Source organism: Periplaneta americana, chromosome 7, assembly GCF_040183065.1.
Source record: "Periplaneta americana isolate PAMFEO1 chromosome 7, P.americana_PAMFEO1_priV1, whole genome shotgun sequence".
NCBI classification, from domain to species: domain Eukaryota; kingdom Metazoa; phylum Arthropoda; class Insecta; order Blattodea; family Blattidae; genus Periplaneta; species Periplaneta americana.
The window spans coordinates 27,308,494-27,329,770 of NC_091123.1; the positions used below are offsets into that span (position 1 = coordinate 27,308,494).

Genomic DNA, 21,277 nt, shown 5'->3' on the forward strand with positions numbered 1-21,277 from the left:
TTATAAGTACAATGTACATGGAGAGGCTTGTTTGATTTTTCATTTTATTACACTCCAACTTCACCGTTATACCAGTGATACCGAGGTGTACTGGTAGGCAGAAGTAGGTTGTCCTCTGTGTAGGAGTTTGCCATCGAAATATGGGAAAACCATGAAAAATGTGTTAGTAGACATGGCCTCGGGAACTGAACCTTTGAACTCCCATAATAGAAAGAATCCTGCATGTCTCTGATTTGAACGTCTTGTATTGCGTGATTAATTTTGTATTAGTTATTACTGTGTGATTATTTTACCCTGATTTCGGTGTTTGAATTGGTTTGATTTCGTTAAAAAAAAGAAGCAATTTCGTGCATATTTCACACTCTAAAGAAACTTAAACAATAATTAAATAAAATTTTGAAACAATCTCTTTGAAACTAACAGAAAATTGTTTTCATCATTAATTAAATTCGTAATTAATTTCATTCGACTGTGAGGGGTGACAGCACTGGCTTCTTCATCACATGAAGGCAGTTGTTGCGGGAAAGAGAAATAACCGTTGTCTGCTTACGATGCTCCCTGGAAGTATTTTCTGAAACTATGCGTACAATAGTGGCAAATAAAACCGGACCGACCCTTGTAGCTGATTTCAGAGTCACATATTCAAATTTTGCTAGTCACAAAACACATCCATCTTGTATAATTAGTTGGAAAAATGAGATTTATTGCATTTGTTCGATTCTTACCGTCTTTTGTTTCCTTCAGTGCCTCAAACTTACAGACGAAAAAACTTTGAGAGTTTTATTTTCATCTGGCATCAATATTACATTTCTACCTCTATTCGGCAAAGATAACTGCGTATTTTTACATTAAATAGCAGTACATACCTCTGGCTTCACTATCCATATTGAAATTACCACAGTTTGACACAATACACAGCACAGGATTTTTTGTATCAGCTACAAGGGTCGGTCCGGTTTTTTTGGCACTACTGTACATCATTACCAGACACTACACTTTTGTAATGCTGAGTAACAGTGGCGGTGCGTCAGCAAGAGCACAAGAGCACGTGAACACCTTGTTTCCATTAATGCACGACTAGTTTTATTATTTGATACCGTATTGACGTAGTGGGGATGTATAATATCAGAATCGAGTACTTTAAACTTCCCGCATCTTGCATAAACTTCTTATGTAAACTTGGCAACATCCGTTCACGTACAAGCCGTGCTCTTTTCGAGATGGTTACAGGAATTTCACGCATGCGCGGGAGAAAATTGTCTTTAGCTGGCTGCTTATGACTCGTCAAGAGCACAAAGCGTTAAGTGAACATGATGAGTATCTATCCTACAGATGTCAGGTCCATCGATGCCTATCGTTCACGTGCTATATCTCGAGGAGGAAATTTAATAGCCTGTAGATGTCAGCATCTGACTGTAGGAACGTTTACTTACGTCGATGTGTGTACAGTGCTGCTACGAGAGTGTAGTTTGTGAATTACTATACTTCAGTGTCGGCATAATAGCATAGTTTGGCTTTCAAACACGTGCTGGCTGACTGTGGTGGTGGTATGAATTTAAGTATCTGTATGGCAGTGTATAATATTTAAGAATAATATTTACTGGCTTGTATTTATAGTAATCTATGCGAGTGGGATTACAGTACTGGTATAGGCTATAGTGTATCAGTGTGTTGTGAATCAAAATATATTACTGAACACACGCGTTTGTAAATAACGAGACTGTGGTATGTATTCATTTTTAACAAACGTAAACAATGAACTCTGTTCAAGTAATTTTGAACAGTAAAGAACTGGGTAAACTGGCTTACCAAGAAAAATTGGAAATAAAAAGACTGAGTTTCATTATTATTATTATTATTATTATTATTATTATTATTATTATATGTTGTTTTGAATTTATATACGGTTTTTTTCGATAGTGAAACATTGGAATCATGATATTTCATATTGGACTAAACGTACGATTTCAAATTCTCTTCGATTTTGGAACCACAAAATTGTGAACACACATAATATTTTATCACGAGCCGCCACTGCTGAATAATCAGATATGTAGAAATGCTCATGTATATTTTATAACGAAGAAAATGCTCACTTTTTATTTGGAAGAAAGAGTCATTTTCCGTGCGGATGCTCCATGAAGCCTGTTTTTTTTTTTTTTTTTTTGAAAATATCGTGATTATGAAATAATTTCGTGAATTTTTATCAATTTCGCGAAAATTCGCGGATATATATTTCACTTAATTTTGGACTTTCGTTAAGAGATTTGCATTGTTCACCATGTATAAAATAAAGTTTTTAACAAATTTCGCGTATATCATTAATACCAAAATATCACACCCCTAATTATTACATATTGGAATGAAGATGTGAAATTCGACCACAAGAACGAAATGAAAGATTATAAATACATTTCCTTGGTGATCTGATCAGGGAGGGAAAAAGTTATTGGTTGGGTCATAAACTGCCTACTGAAACATGCATTGGAAGGAATGGTGAACGGGAGAAGAGTTCGTGGCAGAAAAAAATATCAGATGACAGACGACATTAAGATATATGGATCATATGCGGAGACTAAGGGGAAGGTAGAAAATAGGAATTACGTACTCTGTATAAAGTAATCCACAAGTAATGAAAATAATCTAAGAAAACAAACTCATAGCAGTTTTGAATAATTTCAAGGAAAAATTGTTCCGGGGCCGGGTTTCGATCCCGGGGCCCTTCGCTTAGCGCGCGAACGCTCTACCGTCTGAGCTACCCCAGGAACTATACACGACAACTCCCTGTAAAGCAGGTTTGAATAATTCCAAAGAAAAATTGTTCCGGGGCCGGATATCGATCCCGGGACCCTTCGCTTAGCGCGCGAACGCTCTACCGTCTGAGCTACCCCAGGAACTATACACGAAACCGTCACAATTGTTCCTTTGTATCCACACAACTCAATTGAGCTGACAAGACGCCAGAACTCAACTATGAGTGCACACAAATACTGTGCGACTTAAATTGTGGCTTTCTGTTAACGTACCTCCAGTAACGAATGTATTATGCAAATCTGGCTTTCAGGTAGTGTATAGTTCCTGGGGTAGCTCAGTCGGTAGAGCGTTCGCGCGCTAAGCGAAGGGTCCCGGGATCGATATCCGGCCCCGGAACAATTTTTCTTTGGAATTATTCAAACCTGCTTTACAGGGAGTTGTCGTGTATAGTTCCTGGGGTAGCTCAGTCGGTAGAGCGTTCGCGCGCTAAGCGAAGGGTCCCGGGATCGATATCCGGCCCCGGAACAATTTTTCTTTGGAATTATTCAAACCTGCTTTACAGGGAGTTGTCGTGTATAGTTCCTGGGGTAGCTCAGCCGGTAGAGCGTTCGCGCGCTAAGCAAAGGGTCGCGGGATCGATACCCGGCCCGGAACAATTTTTCCTTGAAATTATTCAAACCTGCTTTACAGAGAGCTACTACCTGAAAGCCAGATTGGCATCATAGCAGTTTTGTACACATAATCTGCCAGGAGTCGAATGTCAGTTCCATTGATGTGAAACATCAGCTGACTGAAATAGATGTTGGTAACGGATTGAATATTGCGTACGATTTGTGCAATGCTTTGGTTGTGACGTGCTGCTGAAGCTGGTCGCTGGCCTGTCAGCGAACGGGAAGCGATTGTTTTAGCAATTAACCAGAGTCGTGGGCCGTTGCAGCTGCAGCTGTTCCACCCTATACTAACATAGAGAGCGCTGCTCTTAACTCCGTGCCCATATATGTTGGACATGACCAAATAGGGACGCAGGAAGGTCGGCGGGGACACAACTGCGTCTCAGCGCTCCTCTTGCTTCCAGTTAATTAGAGCTGCAGGTCGAAAACAAAACGAGGAGCCCTCATCTGGATAACAGTATTGCTACATTGTCACGTTATCGTCCCCTGTGATCTCACGATTATCTCGCTGGCCTTTGCGGGTTCAAATCCAGCCGAGAGCTATACAATCTTTAGCATGGCTTTCCACGGAAAGAGACTAAAGACTGATTCACAATAAACCGGAAACGAGAATCGGAACGAATACAAAAACGGTAAAATTGTTAAAATGTGTACATTTAAATGTGAGCATTCACAATTAACGAAAAGCTTGCCGGAGCCCGGGATCGGGAACGGAGAGTTGACCAAGTTTCAACTTTGGCGTTCACGTTTCCGATCACAGCCAACTAGATTCATTCTATTGCCATCTAAAAGTTATTTTGTCGTATATTTTGTAGCAAGAAGACCGTGACATAACCTATGCATTATTTTGTTCTGTGCTGTGCATCATGGAGCAAGTTTTATTTGATGAGATTCTAATATTGAGTGTTGAGGAAAATCCTCACGTTTACGATAAGCGGCGCGCCTCGTATAAAGATGAGAAAATGAAGGAGAATACGTGGCTTTCAATAGCTGCATCTTTGAACACCGATCGGAAGCGAATCATATTTTATTACTGTATTGGTTGTATTATGCACTACATATTCATGCTTCAATTCAATAACTACTGTTGTGTTCATTTTTGTTCTATTACAAATGTTTCTTCTCTAATTATTTTACGTTATGGTAGACTTAAAATAGGTTGTGATAATAAAGATGCATGGGCATATTTATAGTACCGTGGAAATTTTGAAGTTGGTTAACCTGTGTTTATGTTGGCTGCCTTGTACTCACGAGAGAACGCCATTAGTCAATTATACACAAATAACATGAGAATGCGTAATATCGACTTTACATATCGTTATTGACATGCATATCGATATGCATAGTCGTCTATGTTGTCTGTTCATTATGAATAAAAAAATTTAATATTCACGTTCTCTGCTTCTCGTTTTCACTCTGGTTCTCGTTCCCGGTTTATTGTGAACCAGCCTTAAAGCTGTGGGTTCCCTGTCGTACTGTAGATTTACAACGCGTAAAAAAAAAAAAAAACCTTGGCTTGACAGAGAACTCCACGTGAAATATGTCGGCATTTCCGTGATTCTTTGCAACATCACAAAATTTTCTCTTTAAACTTTGGATAATAGGACAGTAAAAAGGAACGAGAAGATGAAGAGCAATGAGAAACTAACAAGAAGATGGAAGAGCATTACAAATAATATAAAGAAAGACGAAAACTAAACAGAAAATAATTAGAAATAAAGGAAACAAAAAAATGAACGAAGAGCGATAAGAAAAATAGGAGTAAGAAAATGGCGAAAAAAAAAAGACAGGGTATTCATCAAATCACTATAAATTATGTGAAACATTTATGCTGTACGTGATTGTTATACAGGGACATCATTTTATTTTTACTTCAATTTTTGTTGTACCCGAGTTTTTGAATGTACTTCATTCCGACCCCCTCTACTAGTAAACTTCCGACCGTTCTCCACACAGAACCAACCGTCTACAGTCAAAGTCGCCTTACGGTCATAGTAAACACAAACAGTACTGAAATAGTGAGTATAGTACGTTCCAGAAATATGTTCGCTCTTTCCAGTGACGAAAGAGCTTTCAGTATTGAATCATATTCTCGCACAGGTACTGTCGTCCGTTTGCCTATATCGCATCCCGGTTTTCCCCACCCGCTTCTGCTCGCCCCTCTGTAAAGTCTAGTGGCTGGGCTGCCTTAGCTCTTTTCTGGAAACATTAATTTCTGTTAGGAATTGGACGTCTACGTAATATTATACAACTGTTTAAATTAACTTAAATAAAAGGGCCCCGTTAATTAATTGTCACGTGATTTCCCTCCTTTCTACGAACCTGCGACAAAACCACTTGGACGGACAGTAGATAGCATTTCTGAGTAATTTTATCTTTTCAGATCGGACAGAAGTGAAGACTGAATTTATAGTACCGTACGTAAGGTAATATTTTATTGAGTAGGTACAGAATTATTTCAACATGAGTTACTAGTACGAAGGATAAAACTGGTAATTGGAATTAGGTACAATAGTCTATAGTGCGATAATATGCAAAAAAGAACTGAAGCCTGTATCGAAATGAACGGCCACCATTTTCAAAATTGTGTTTAAATATCCATATTATGATTATTTTTCAATTTAACTTCTTTCTCTATATTGTATGCTAATGTGCTGTAGACAGTATAATGTACACTGCATAATTAATACGTTAAAATGGATAGCTCAGTTCGTACGAGTAAGTAAAAATACAGTACTGTATTTTGATTAAAGAAAAACCCAATGAAAATTATCAAACTCAAAATCGCGATATTTCCTAGTTTACGTAAAATGGATTAACTACTTTTCTTCCGTCATATACCTAGTGAAGTGATCTGTTTGTATTTTACGCCAGTATCATCGAACTCCAGTCGTGGAAAGGGTTTCCGGTTCCAAAGGTATAGCCAGGTTAATATTAGAAATGTTAGTAAAATTAAAATGATGTCCCTGTATTAACTTTACTCGCATTCATTAATCACCCCCCTTTTGTGCTTAAATAATGACTTCATTATGATGTTACATTCATTTGCTTCCCCTTTATGTTTGATCGCGGCTGGCTGAATTCCAAACTACTTTCTTTTAAACACACTATACTTTCATATTGAAGGTATACCGATAAGCTATCACAATTTGACTATAATTAAGTGTGTGTGTTCCGCCTTTGCTTATCATACAATTAAAATGGTGAAACTAATAAATCATATTTTTCATTAACGTTTTCGGTACCTATGTACCATCTTCAGATGTATGTATATAATGCTAATTGATAACCAAGCCTCTAGGTGCATGTGTCGTGAACTTAAATAACCAGTGTTTTTGTGCGTACTGTGTTATATCGATGAAGTGTTGCCATGATTGAATAAATAATATTTGTTGGTACAACATACTATCAGAATTAAAATTAAAATTAAATGTTTCAGTCAATATTTAAAACACTATTTAAAACTGTTTAAAAACACATGGTTTGTGCATCACTTTAAATATATGCAGTTGGAAATCACTTGTTGTGCGGTGTTTGCCGATGTGAAGTTGAATGCGGCAGTTGTGGTGATCTTGTTTATTGGCGTTGAGCTAGACGTGGTATCGTTGACATGGCTATGTTGAAAGTGATGTTGTGGCACTTCTATAAAGCACTATTTAAAGCACTATTTAAAACTGTTTAAAAACACATGGTTTGTGCATCACTTTAAATATATGCAGTTGGAAATCACTTGTTGTGCGGTGTTTGCCGATGTGAAGTTGAATGCGGCAGTTGTAGTGATCTTGTTTATTGGCGTTGAGCTAGACGTGGTATCGTTGACATGGCTATGTTAAAAGTGATATTGTGGCACTTCTATAATAGTTAATGGTATTGCTGTAATTTGTACCCATAGATGTATTGTTAGAACAAATTGAAGGTTGTCAAGTCCATGTTCTAACAATACATCTATGGGTACAAATTACAGCAATACCATTAACTATTATAGAAGTGCCACAACATCACTTTCAACATAGCCATGTCAACGATACCACGTCTAGCTCAACGCCAATAAACAAGATCACCACAACTGCCGCATTCAACTTCACATCGGCAAACACCGCACAACAAGTGATTTCCAACTGCATATATTTAAAGTGATGCACAAACCATGTGTTTTTAAACAGTTTTAAATATTGACTGAAACATTTAATTTAATTTTAATTCTGATAGTATGTTGCACCAACAAATATTATTCATTCAATTATGACAACACTTCATCGATATAACACAGTACGCACAAAAACACTGATTATTTAAAGTTTACGACACATGCACCTAGAGGCTTGGTTATCAATTAGCATTATATACATACATCTGAAGATGGTACATAGGTACCGAAAACGTTAATGAAAAATATAATTTATTAGTTTCACCATTTTAATTGTATGATAAGCAAAGGCGGAACACACACACATAATTATAGTCAAACTCTATACTTTGTCATCCAAAGCCTTCTATGAAAGTGTGACCACATTTGTCGAATGTCAAACGCATAGCCTACAGGTTTCATGTAAGAAAAATGGAAAACAGAAGATGATGAATAAGTAAGAGATGAAGAAAATAAAATAAATAAGGAAGAGAAATGAGGAGGAAAAAGCTGAAAAAGAGGACAAATAAAAATAGCAGAAACAAGAGAGCTTAATAATTATGAATAGAAAAGAATTCCTAATATAAATTTTAGGAAGAAAATAGACAAGAGCATGAAGTAGATGAATAACACGCTCAATGGAGACAAAGAGCAGAATAACTGGAACAAGAGGAAGAGTAAGATGATTAGCGAGCGTAGGATAAGGCGGCCAGGATTTTGAAGAAGTGCTTGTTTAATTGTAGAGGCGTTTTGTTTCGCTATTGCGATTGTCAGGATACTCTCTTCAAACATTTTTTCTCTCTCTCCTGTTGTGACATTGATGGACTAGTTACGTGACTTGAAAGCAATGTGAGAAAATCTGCACCGACAGCTAGTGTGACGCACACCTTGAACCACAAGTGTCGGACTGCACAGAAGGTCACTTAATTCTCGACCTCGAGAAAATGTAAGACAAAAGACTGATTTGTTCCTTTTCTCGCTGTATACATTAAGGTCCATTTATTTGTAAGAACTGACGGGGAGTGAATAATAGTAGTAGACGGGGAAGGTCGCAGCTCATACGCTATGTAACAATAAGAATTATTTCTCTCTCAGGCACTTTTCCCTTTTAAGGGGTTAGCTACAGCTTACAGCAGTAAAATTTTGGAAATATTCAACATTTTTTTTCCTCCATTACTGTATCTTGTACAGTAATGAAAATTAGTATGTGTAAAACAGTGACCTTCTGCTATAAGAAAAAAATATTTTTACGATTAAAAAAAATTATTTACATTTTTTTTTCAAAATTCAGTTCACTGTGCAGTGATGAAGCGTTTTCCACATAACTAAGAAACTATCCAACATTCTGTGATGAAATTTTTTCTGTATATTTATGCATGTAATATCTGCAATATGATGCAAGATCACTTCTCTACCTTTGATAGATTGTCTGATAAAAAATAAATTCATTTTAAAAAATGGTCAAATATCAGTATTTTCTATTACACAAAATAAAAAAGTATTATTTATTAAGGAATGTAGTTTAAAGAGCATGATATTGTAAACATGAGTTTCAGCAATAAAATAAAAGAGAGAGAACATGAAAAGTTAACAAGTTTATGAGTTATCAGGAAGCGGTTCATCACTGTACAGTGAACTGTTAACATTTTGAATTTTGAAAAAAAAAAAAGTGTAAATAAAAATATTTTTCTCATATAGCAGAAGGACAGTGTTTTATACATAACAATTTTCATTATTGTATAAGATGCAGAAATGGAGGAAAAAAATGTTGAATATTTCCAAAACTTGTAGTGCTGTAAACTATACTTAACCCCTTAAAGGCTTGGCTTTTTACCCTTTGACATTTTCAAATTTAAACAGTAGACGCACACCTTGTTGTTTAGTCAATGTCCGAAGACAGGTCTAAACCTCACAAGTGATACTAACAAGGCACCACATATGAGACAACTAGGCCAGGAGATAATGGAGTAGGGTGGCCAGTTCCTTTCCCCCCTCCATTGCATACATCGCCGATTAGCTACATATTACACTAATTACTAGGGCTAAGAATTGTTTGCCGTTACATTGCACTTCATGCGCCTCTGACTTTAGGTGCCAGTACGTAATTTCGTTGGGGTGGGGGATTTCAGTGTGTTTCGTTCAGCAGTGAACTTTAGTTGATCGGTTACATTACGACCGAATACCACTATTCGTAACAGGCAACATTCAACGTCCTGTAAAGAAGAATAATAGCAAGATGCCGAGGACGAAATTTGTGACAATTTCAAATGAGGAAATTTGTAATAATAATAAAGATTTTGAGATAAATAATGCTTGTGTAAAATATTTCAAATCTTTCCCCATTGTTTCTGCAGAAGTGGAACGAAGTTTCTCTAGATATAAGGCTGTTTTCTAGCAGCAGGCAATCATTCTTCTTTGAAAATTTGAAAATGTGGTTTGTTATTCACTGCAACAATATATGAAATGAAAAAATATGTAAAACAAAAACATAATACACTATCATATTAACATAGTGAAATAATAAGGCTGATACTTGTCAATGTTATATTAGGTGTATTTTCTACAGACAGAAAATAAGATGTCAATGATATTCTGACGAACCGAATAGTTGGAACACAAAATAGGAAAAATGTAGCAAACAAGATTAAAAAAATACTGGATAAACATTATGGATATTTAGCTCTATGTAAAATCCGTGGCAATTTCAAATGAGGAAATTTAAAATAATGATAGATACAGATTTTGAGATAGATAATGATTATGTAAAATAGTTCAAATATGTCATTGTTTCTGCAGAAGTGGAACGAAGTTTTTCTAGATGTAAGGCTGTGTTTTCTAGCAACAGGCAATCTATCTCCTTTGAAAATTTGAAAATGTGGTTTGTTATTCACTGCAACAATACATGAAATGAAAAAAAAAAATAGATACGTAAAACAAAAACGTAATACATTATCATATTAACATAGTGAAATAATAAGGCTGATACTTGTCAATGTTATATTAGGTATATTTTCTACAGGCATAAAATAAGATGTCAATGATATTCTGACGAACCGAATAGTTGGAACACAGAATAGGAAAAATGTAGCAAACAAGATTAAAAAAATACTGGATAAACATTATGGATATTTAGCTCTATGTAAAATCTGTGGCAATTTCAAATGAGGAAATTTAAAATAATGATAGATACAGATTTTGAGATAGATAATGATTATGTAAAATAGTTCAAATATGTCATTGTTTCTGCAGAAGTGGAACGAAGTTTTTCTAGATGTAAGGCTGTGTTTTCTAGCAACAGGCAATCAATCTCCTTTGAAAATTTGAAAATGTGGTTTGTTATTCACTGCAACAATACATGAAATGAAAAAAAATAGATACGTAAAACAAAAACGTAATACATTATCATATTAACATAGTGAAATAATTAGGCTGATACTTGTCAATGTTATATTAGGTATATTTTCTACAGGCATAAAATAAGATGTCAATGATATTCTGACGAACCGAATAGTTGGAACACAGAATAGGAAAAATGTAGCAAACAAGATTTAAAAAATACTGGATCAACATTATGGATATCTAGCTCTATGTAAAATTTGTGGCAATTTCAAATGAGGAAATTTAAAATAATGATAGATACAGATTTTGAGATAGATAATGATTATGTAAAATAGTTCAAATATGTCATTGTTTCTGCAGAAGTGGAACGAAGTTTTTCTAGATGTAAGGCTGTGTTTTCTAGCAACAGGCAATCAATCTCCTTTGAAAATTTGAAAATGTGGTTTTTTATTCACTGCAACAATATATGAAATGAAAAAATATATATAACAAAAACATAATACACTATCATATTAACATAGTGAAATAATAAGGCTGATACTTGTCAATGTTATATTAGGTATATTTTCTACAGGCATAAAATAAGATGTCAATGATATTCTGACGAACCGAATAGTTGGAACACAAAATAGGAAAAATGTAGCAAACAAGATTAAAAAAATACTGGATAAACATTATGGATATTTAGCTCTATGTAAAATTTGTGGCAATTTCAAATGAGGAAATTTAAAATAATGATAGATACAGATTTTGAGATAGATAATGATTATGTAAAATAGTTCAAATATGTCATTGCTTCTGCAGAAGTGGAACGAAGTTTTTCTAGATGTAAGGCTGTGTTTTCTAGCAACAGGCAATCAATCTCCTTTGAAAATTTGGTTTGTTATTCACTGCAACAATACATGAAATGAAAAAAAATAGATACGTAAAACAAAAACGTAATACATTATCATATTAACATAGTGAAATAATAAGGCTGATACTTGTCAATGTTATATTAGGTGTATTTTCTACAGACAGAAAATAAAATGTCTTTAAAATAGTGCACTTTTTCTTTAACAAAGAAAATGACGTCTTTAAATTTTTTGGCAGATAGTTGTGTTTCGAAGTCAAAGGAGTGCTTTCAACCACCCAAATGCTGAGGACTATCTTACCGTGATGATAAGCATGAGTTCAAACGAACGAAAGACACTGCGTTAACTCACCCCGACTCTGACACATAGGCCTACTCAAAGTTAGAGGCGCATGAAGCGCACTGCTAGTATAACGGCATATACAGGGACATCATTTTATTTTTACTTCAATTTTTATTGTACCTGAGTTTTTGTATGTACTTCACTCCCACCCCTTCTACTAATGAAGTTCAACCTTCCTGCACACAGAACTAAGACCGCATATACAGTCATAGTAGCCTTACGGTCACAGTAAACAGTACGTTCCAAAAATATGTTCGCGATTTCCAGTGACGAAAGAGCTTTCAATATTCAATCATTTTCGCACAGGCACTGTCGTCCATTTGCCTACGTCGTATCCCGGTTTCCCCCACCTGCTTTTATTCGCCAGCTAGTGGCTGGGCTGTCTTAGCTCTTTTCTGAGAATATTAATTTCTGTTATGAATTGGACGTCTACGTAATATTATACCCATACAATTGTTTAAAATAACTTAAATAAAAGGGCCTCGTTAAGTAATTTACTGTCAAGTGACTTCCCCCCCTTTCTACGACCCTGCGACAAAACCACTTGGACGGACAGTAGATAGTATGTCTGAGTAATTTTATCTTTTCGGATCGGGCAGAAGTGAAGATTGAATTTACAGTACGTAAGGTACTCTTTTATAGAATAAATACAGAATTGTTTCAACATGAGTTACTAGTTACGAAGGACGAAACTGGTAATTGGGATTAGGTACAATAGTCTATAGTGCGATAATATGCACATTAGAACTGAAGGCTGTAGGGAAATGAACGGCCACCATTTTAAAAAATGTGTTTAAATATCCATATTATGATTATTTTTCAATTTAACTTCATTCTCTATATTGTACGCTAATGTGCTGTAGACGGTATAATATACACTGCATAATGAATACGTCCGAATGGATAGCTCAGTTCGTGAGTAAAAACACTCATTGTTAATACTATACTGTATTTTGATTAAACAAAAACCTACTGAAAATGATCAAACTCAAAATCGCGATATTTCCTAGTTTACGTAAACGGATGAACTACTTTTCTTCCCTCCTATACCTAGCAAAGTGATTTGTTTGTATATTACGCCAGTATCATCGAACTCCAGTTGTGGAAAGGGGTAGAAAACGGTGTTTATCCAAAGGTATAGCCAGGTTGATATAAAAAATGTTAGTAAAAATAAAATGATGTCCCTGTATTTCTCAGTCCTATTAATCAGACTTCAGAAGCATAAAATCAATTTGTTTTTCCTTTGATACATATCAAGTGAGATGTACTGCCTGATAACAGATGTACATATCAGTCAGAAACTCAATCAGAGGATGCCTTGTGTTTAATGTTTTGTAAATACATAAAATTCCATATCGTACCCGAGATATTTCGGCAACTTCTCTGTCGTAGCTGTGCTGGAAGTGTGCAGTGTTCTCAGGCGCTCATAATGTCCCATATTAGTTGAAAATTCCATCCCATTCATCCCTGCAGAAGTGAATCGCACTGTGTTGTTTAGTCAGCTGTCCGAAGATAGATCTAAACCTCGTGATACCAAGAAGGCACCACTTATGAGGCAATTAAGCCAGGAGATAATGAGGTAAGGTGGCCAGTTCTTTTCCCCCCTCCATTGCAAACATCGCCTACTAGCTACATATTACACTAGTCAGACTTCAGATACATATAATTGTTTTTCCTCTGATATATATCGTCAAGTGAGATGTACTGCCTGATAATAGATGTTACAGTAGTGGCAAAAAAACCGGACCGACCCTTGTAGCTGATTTCAGAGCCGTGTTCACAGTAACAGCACGATAGACTGGTAACTAAGACTTTCGTGGTTCGAATCCTGCCTGGAAAGAAAACTTTTTTTTGTTCCTTATTGAAATTTATTCCCAATACTTTTCGATTGCAGCGATATTTTACTACTTAATTAACTTATTATCCCCAGAACATGAATTTTACCAGCTTATTTTCTAATGGCTTTCGAAATGGGCTACGTCAGCAGTCGAAACTACAACAATTTGAATAGATTACTCGCTATTTTGTGAATGCGGGCGTGTCATGCGCAGTGGCTCATTTCGGGGACTTTGATTATTCCGTCGGTCCGGTTTTTTTGCCACTACTGTACATATCAGCCAGAACCTCAGTCAGAGGCAACGTACACATGATGGGCTCCTACATTGTGAACACAATGCCGAGGTTCTATCTAAGACTACATAGGACATAAATAAAACGAATATCTTTACTGTTGTCGAAATTCGAACTAAAGCCCGTGGACTCAACTAAACGTTAAAGAAATCAAAATTATTACCCAAGGAATTCTCAGTATATTATGAACTTTCCCGTTTTTAGACCATGTAGTCTGTGACGGTAATTTAAGAAAGATGGCCTTAATCCTTCTACCGAAATCTTGGTCGTCCCTGTTTCTACTATATCATCTTAGCCAAAAACTAAAGTTAGTTTTCGAACTCTGTCTTTTCCCAATCTTTGTACATGGTTCTTCCACAGGTCTAATACATGGTTTTGAATTTATTCGGTTAAATGAGGGATTTGTAACGTTTATCGGATACCTGTAGGCTGTTACTTTGGTGGTTCATTCTCGTTGTATTCAATGGTGATCTTAAAAGCGCATCTGAGCTGATTTCAGTTTCTCTGAATTTTCATTTTCTTTAAAATCCAGACATCACTGCCATAACTCAGTGCTGCCTTTGACGTCATGTTGCGCAATCTTAATTTTGTATCCACTGCCATCTGTTTGCCAAAAAAGAAGTCTTCTCTTAGCTCCATTCATTGCAAGAATTCTTGATCAACAAGGCAAAAATCTTTAAATTGGTACTGTTTCTCTAAATAAATGTAGAAAGTCTATACTGTAGATTGTGTTCAGAGTTGCACATAACATATTAACCCTTGAGACATACGGGAAAATATTACAGAAAAAGACTGGTGAAACTAACCAAATGAAACTGGAGAATTGTTTCTTCAGTATGAGCTTTTCTCACTAAATATTTCATCTTTGTGTGTTATAAAATATTTTGAAAACATAACCTTTTCTTGACTGGAATATTAAAAAAGAAAAAAATGATTACATATAAAATTGATCTTCGTCCTTTTGGACCATCAATGACTAACAGAAAGGTTTTTTTATCACTAAAACGGTCTGTAAAATGTTTTTATTACTGTACTCTATATAATCGGACTCTAATACTGTATAGTGTTTCATATTAAAATAGTAATACATTGTACTGTACTGTAGTGTTACAATTTCGGTGATATATTATGAAATATTACCCTTTAAAAAATTTTCGATTTAACAGACGCCTCTTAGCTCCTATTAATCCGTTAAATGAGGGTCAACTGTACGTAAATTGCCTCTTGTTTACTAGAGATTATAGTACGTAAATTGCCTTCCATTTGCCTAAGACGTCGGATCTTCAAATCCGCCACTGAGTGCATCTCGCGCGGTACTACTTCTTCCTCCGTTGAAATGACGTCATTCCATAGAAAACTCAACAGTCTTTTCAATCCCAGCCATCCAGATACTGTCCGTCCGAGTGGTTATGTCGCAGGGTCGTCGAAACGAGGGAAATCACGTTATAGTTACTTAATGAGGCCTTTTTATTTAAATGATTTTAAATAGTTTGTTGCATAATATTACGTAGGCTTCCAGTTCGTAGAACAAATATTTTCAAGGAAGAGCTTAACAGCCAAGCTTTAGCCTTTAGTATGGGCCAGAAGAAACGGATGGTGGAAACCAGGATTCAAACTATTCGAACGGACAGTATTTATCACGTCATTGATGTTCTTAAACAAATGCAGAGCTACAGCTATGTGTCGCTTAGAAGCCGGGCAAAACGGATAAATTATTAATAATTTACCAGGCATATTGATATATAAAATGAATTGTAAATAAAACGGATAAATCTTTTTTGCGTAAATAATTATTTTCACAAAATATAATACGTAAGAACAGATTACTCGACTTGAGTTTGTAAGAGCTGTTAGTTTTAAATTCCTATCTGTTTAAAGAAATCAGTAGTTAATGTTTTAAACACATTTTAAGTTTTATGACGAAATTTTTGTAGCTGAATCTGACCAATACTTAAGTCATTTTGACCCACACCTTTAACCATACCGGTAATATATGCGAATTATGCACGTCAGCCTACTTGTATGTCACTGGCAGATCTAAGTCTGCAAATGGGAAGGGAAATGTTGTTAACAGTGGCGTATTTACAAACGGGAAGCACGTTCAGTCTCTCAGGTAAAGAGAAGGCAATTTACGTACCGTAAGCTCACGTAAACAGGAGACAGTTTACGTTTTTTTTTACCTGGGGGGGGCAATTTACCGTCTCTCTGGTCATCTCACTAAGGTATGGATGATATTTTGCTTTGAGAGGATTTTAATTGGACCATGTGACCTATGCGTGAGGTTTGGTAACACGAAATAAACTGTAAATGCGCCAGATTGCAAATTATAAAAGGCTATTATTTACTTTGCAGAGCAGATATATATATAATATTCTTTATGAACAACACAAGGCAGTAATCACAATAATATCGTATCCCATCCTCGGCGTCTTTTAAATACAAAGGAAAGAATAAGTCTTGTATATCACAGTCGAGCTAGTGGGAAGAGGCGGAGGTGCCCTCGCCCGGGTCGTCCTCCTCCTGGTCGGGCTTGGTGGGCAGCGGGCGGTTGGCCATCTTGCTGGAGCAGCGCAGCGTGCTGGCGGCGGGCACCTCCGTGTACACGTGCACCGCGGCGTCCGTGGGCTCCGTGTAGTCGCACAGCTGCGGCGTCTTGCGCGCGGGCAGGATGCTCTCGCCCAGGGCGCGCAGGAAGCTGAGCGGGCGGGAGGGGGACTTGTTGGCGGGCGGATCCGCCGACGCAGGCTCGGTCGCCGGCGGGGGCGCGCCGCCCGGCAGCTCGGTGTAGACGTGCTGCTCGCGGTCCCGGGGCTCCACGTAGTCGCACACCACCGCCTGCGCTCTGTTCCGCCGCGCTTGCGAGTAGGGCAACAGTTTGTCGGGCGACGGCGCCCTGGTGCCGACGCTGCACATGGTCGCCCTCTTGGCCCTGCTGTGCCGCAGCCGCGCCGGCACTTGGATCACGTCGTACAGGTCGTCGTCCTCGTCGTCGAGCAGCTCCTCGACGGGCCTCGACGTGGAGGGCATGTTGTTGTTGTTGCAGCTCTCCTCCACCTTGATGAGATCGTATAAATGCTCGATCATGTCGCGCGCCTCGCTGTAGTTCTCGGGGTCGTCCAGCTTCTCGCGCAGCGACTGCAGCAGCTCCTGCGTGAGCTCCTCGGGGAGCGTCTGCGTCCACTTGTCCTCGCACGGCACCTCCTCCACTTCCCCGTCACTCGCGTTGTCCTCCGCCGCGACCAGGAGGCCCTGCCGCTGCTTCTGCAGCTGCTGCTGCTGCAGCTCCGTGTACTCGTGCATGGACAGGCGCGAGATGGACCTCGCGGGCACGAGTCCCCCCGCCCCCTGGAACAGGGTGGAGAACATGGTGAGGCAGCTCGTGGTCGTTGGCAGTAGCAGCAGCCTCGCCCGCACACAGTATCCGTTACGTCGCAACCACAGCACACCCGTGATCACCAGTATCACCACCATCGCACACACCACCACAAGGAATATGAGGCCCAGCACTTTCCTGTCGCGGTCCACATCGTCGTCCGCATCGCGCACCACACTCACAGCACTCTCGCCCTTCGTCTCCTCGCACACTATCACGTCGGCAGTGCCGCACACCTGCTCGGTGTAATCGCGCATGTTGAGGTAGCCCTCCGGCACGTTGAAGCACCTCGCTAGCACCGCGTCCACCGTGCACGCACTGCTGTTGAACACCTCCTCCACGCCCCTCCTGCCCGCCGTCACGTCGCGCACCCAGGCCAGCAGGTTGCAATGGCAGAGCTGCGAAAAGCGGTTGTCGACGAGGCGCGCCTTGATCCCCGCGCCGCCCTCCAGCGCCTCGACGGCGAAGCGCAGGGCGCCGGGACTGAGCCGGTCCAGCTCGTTGCCCGCGAAGCTGAACTCGTGGGAGCTGACGCCGGGCAGCGCCTCGAAGGGCAGGCGGATAGCGTCCGCTGCCAAGAACCCGAACGTGTTGTTGTCCATGCGCACCATGTTCCACGACTTGAGCACTAGGCCCCGCGCCTCGATCTTCTCGAACGCGTTGAACAGGAAGCTGGCCTTGGCCACGGTGATGTTGACTGCGCCTTCCGACACTTCGGACACCCTGCAACATAACAGTTTCAATCAGATACATCCTTGGTTCTGTAATTTGGGTATATCGAGCAATGAATATGTTCTTAATATGGGATATAGTTTCGTCATGCTGTAACGTCCACAATTATTCCTGGAATGTAAACCTTTTAGCAGTTCTTATCGCATCTGGGCACTTGAAACTATCGACAGAGGGTTTGTAAATATGCCTGGGTTGTCAAATAGTGGGCTACATTCTATGTATAGTTTTCAGATGGTATAGTGATCGGACTCTATAATAAAAGGTTAATATGTAATAGATTTTCGCTGAGAATAACAGAGATCCTCCTCCTGTGAAAACGGCACTTGAAAAATATGGGACAGCTTGAGGAAAACCTCTAAATTCTGCAATGTAGAGGCTGAAGTAGCCCATTGTATCATCTGCTCTTGCGAGGCCCTTGCTCGCAAAAGTTGTATCGTTGGGAAATTTACTATATATACTAGAGGATCTTGACCAAGTTCCATTAACATTAATAAAAAGTGCAACTAAAACTTTTTTCACTGCTGATGAAGTACACAAAGAGATTGTCATTTTAAACGACCTCAACGAATAGAGTAGAGCATCCTTCTCACCTATTCATTTTTTTGAAGTTCGTGTCTACCAACCTTCGAAAGCTGAGCTTGTAATGAACTTCACCAGAAATGGAAAATGTCTTAATTACACCTCTTCTGAGTGATTGTGGTGATGATGTACGGTACCTGGAATACTGAAGAGTGAGATTGTGGTGGTGATGTACAGTACCTGGAATGCTGAACAGTGAGATTGTGGTGGTGATGTACGGTACCTGGAATGCTGAACAGTGAGGTTGTGATGATGAAGTACGGTACCTGGAATGCTGAACAGTGAGATTGTGGTGATGTACGGTACCTGGAATGCTGAACAGTGAGGTTGTGGTGATGATGTACGGTACCTGGAATTCTGAACAGTGAGGTTGTGGTGATGATGTACGGTACCTGGAATGCTGAACAGTGAGATTGTGGTGGTGATGTACGGTACCTGGAATGCTGAACAGTGAGGTTGTGATGATTTACGGTACCTGGAATGCTGAACAGTGGCATTGTGGTGGTGATGTACGGTACCTGGAATGCAGAACAGTGAGATTGTGGTGGTGATGTACGGTACCTGGAATGCTGAACAGTGAGGTGATGATGAAGTACGGTACCTGGAATGCTGAACAGTGAGATTGTGGTGATGATGTACGGTACCTGGAATGCTGAACAGTGAGGTTGTGGTGATGATGTACGGTACCTGGAATGCTGAACAGTGAGGTTGTGGTGTGATGTACGGTACCTGGAATGCTGAACAGTCAGGTTGTGGTGATGATGTACGGTACCTGGAATGCTGAACAGTGAGGTTGTGGTGATGAAGTACGGTACCTGGAATGCTGAACAGTGAGGTGGTGATGATGTACGGTACCTGGAATGCTGAACAGTGAGGTTGTGGTGATGAAGTACGGTACCTGGAATGCTGAACAGTGAGGTTGTGGTGATGAAGTACAGTACCTGGAATGCTGAACAGTGAGGTTGTGGTGATGATGTACGGTACCTGGAATGCTGAACAGTGAGATTGTGGTGATGAAGTACGGTACCTGGAATGCTGAACAGTGAGGTTGTGGTGATGAAGTACGGTACCTGGAATGCTGAACAGTGAGGTTGTGGTGATGAAGTACGGTACCTGGAATGCTGAACAGCGAGGTTGTGGTGATGAAGTACGGTACCTGGAATGCTGAACAGCGAGGTTGTGGTGATGAAGTACGGTACCTGGAATGCTGAACAGCGAGGTTGTGGTGATGAAGTACGGTACCTGGAATGCTGAACAGTGAGGTTGTGGTGATGAAGTACGGTACCTGGAATGCTGAACAGTGAGGTTGTGGTGATGAAGTACGGTACCTGGAATGCTGAACAGTGAGATTGTGGTGATGATGTACGGTACCTGGAATGCTGAACAGTGAGATTGTGGTGATGATGTACGGTACCTGGAATGCTGAACAGTGAGATTGTGGTGATGATGTACGGTACCTGGAATGCTGAACAGTGAGATTGTGGTGATGATGTACGGTACCTGGAATGCTGAACAGTGAGGTTGTGGTGATGATGTACGGTACCTGGAATGCTGAACAGTGAGATTGTGGTGATGTACGGTACCTGGAATGCTGAACAGTGAGGTTGTCGACGGCGGCCTGCAGGGCGCGCGCGGCCATCACGCGGATGCGCACGCCCGACAGCTCCAAGTACTTGATGAGCGTACGGTCGCTGAAGGCGCCCGTCTCCACGCGGTGCAGCGAGGTGTTCTGGAAGATCACCGCGAACAGAGTGTTAGCGCAGAAGGCGCCGCTCTGCACCGTACGCACCTCCGCGTCCACGAGCCGCACCTCGGCGGCCGACGACGGGAACGTGTCCCTGGGAAGCTCCGCCAGCACGACGTTCTGCAGCAGGACCTGCACGAGCAGAAGCTGATGTTCATCGTAGTCCTACGCGAGAAAACAACTAGACTGTGGTGGCGTCTGTCTATCGAGTGCCAGAGCCTTGATCAGCGCTTGCGGCGTTATGGTCTGCTTCACAATATTAATGATGAGTGCATTAAAGTGTTGCGAAGGTAACGAAAACTTGTTATTTTTGCATAAGCCTGCTATACTTCAAAGAAACATTTCCTTAACTACAGCATACTCAGAAGTCTGAAGAAAAATTTACAGAATTGAAATTGGTGTGGATTATTTAAAGGCACCTTATCGACTCTGAAATTGGTGAGATGAGTCAGAGGATTCGTATTGGAATTACTGTATTTGTCGTTCGTCCCACATTTGAGGAAAACCGCAAATGCATCTAAATTGTTTTAAGTAAATTTTAAGTATTTATGAAAAGCTTCATTTCAAATAACTGAATTACAATATTAACGAATGTCCTGTTTTCAGTCACAGTAGGGTAGTGTAAACAATCGT

At 39.5% G+C, this 21,277-nt stretch overlaps 2 protein-coding genes across 7 annotated transcripts in view; one reads left to right on the forward strand and one right to left on the reverse strand.

The window, feature by feature from the left end:
* Window positions 1–21,277, forward strand: part of hiw (MYC binding protein highwire) — a 507,580-nt gene that overhangs the window by 315,079 nt on the left and 171,224 nt on the right. The gene's annotated exons all lie outside the window — the stretch shown is intronic.
* LOC138703008 (uncharacterized) overlaps window positions 16,534–21,277 on the reverse strand; it is a 74,065-nt gene continuing 69,321 nt past the window's right edge. The window contains exons 3-4 of one of the 2 annotated variants that reach the window (XM_069830503.1): window positions 20,484–20,776; window positions 16,534–18,312 (exon numbers count right to left, since the gene is read on the reverse strand). In XM_069830503.1, coding sequence (XP_069686604.1) covers window positions 16,692–18,312; window positions 20,484–20,776 — 1,914 coding nt within the window. In that variant the 3' untranslated portion in view covers window positions 16,534–16,691. Of the gene's footprint in view, window positions 18,313–20,483; window positions 20,810–21,277 lie in introns of both variants that reach the window. The other variant, XM_069830502.1, reaches the window with a different exon arrangement.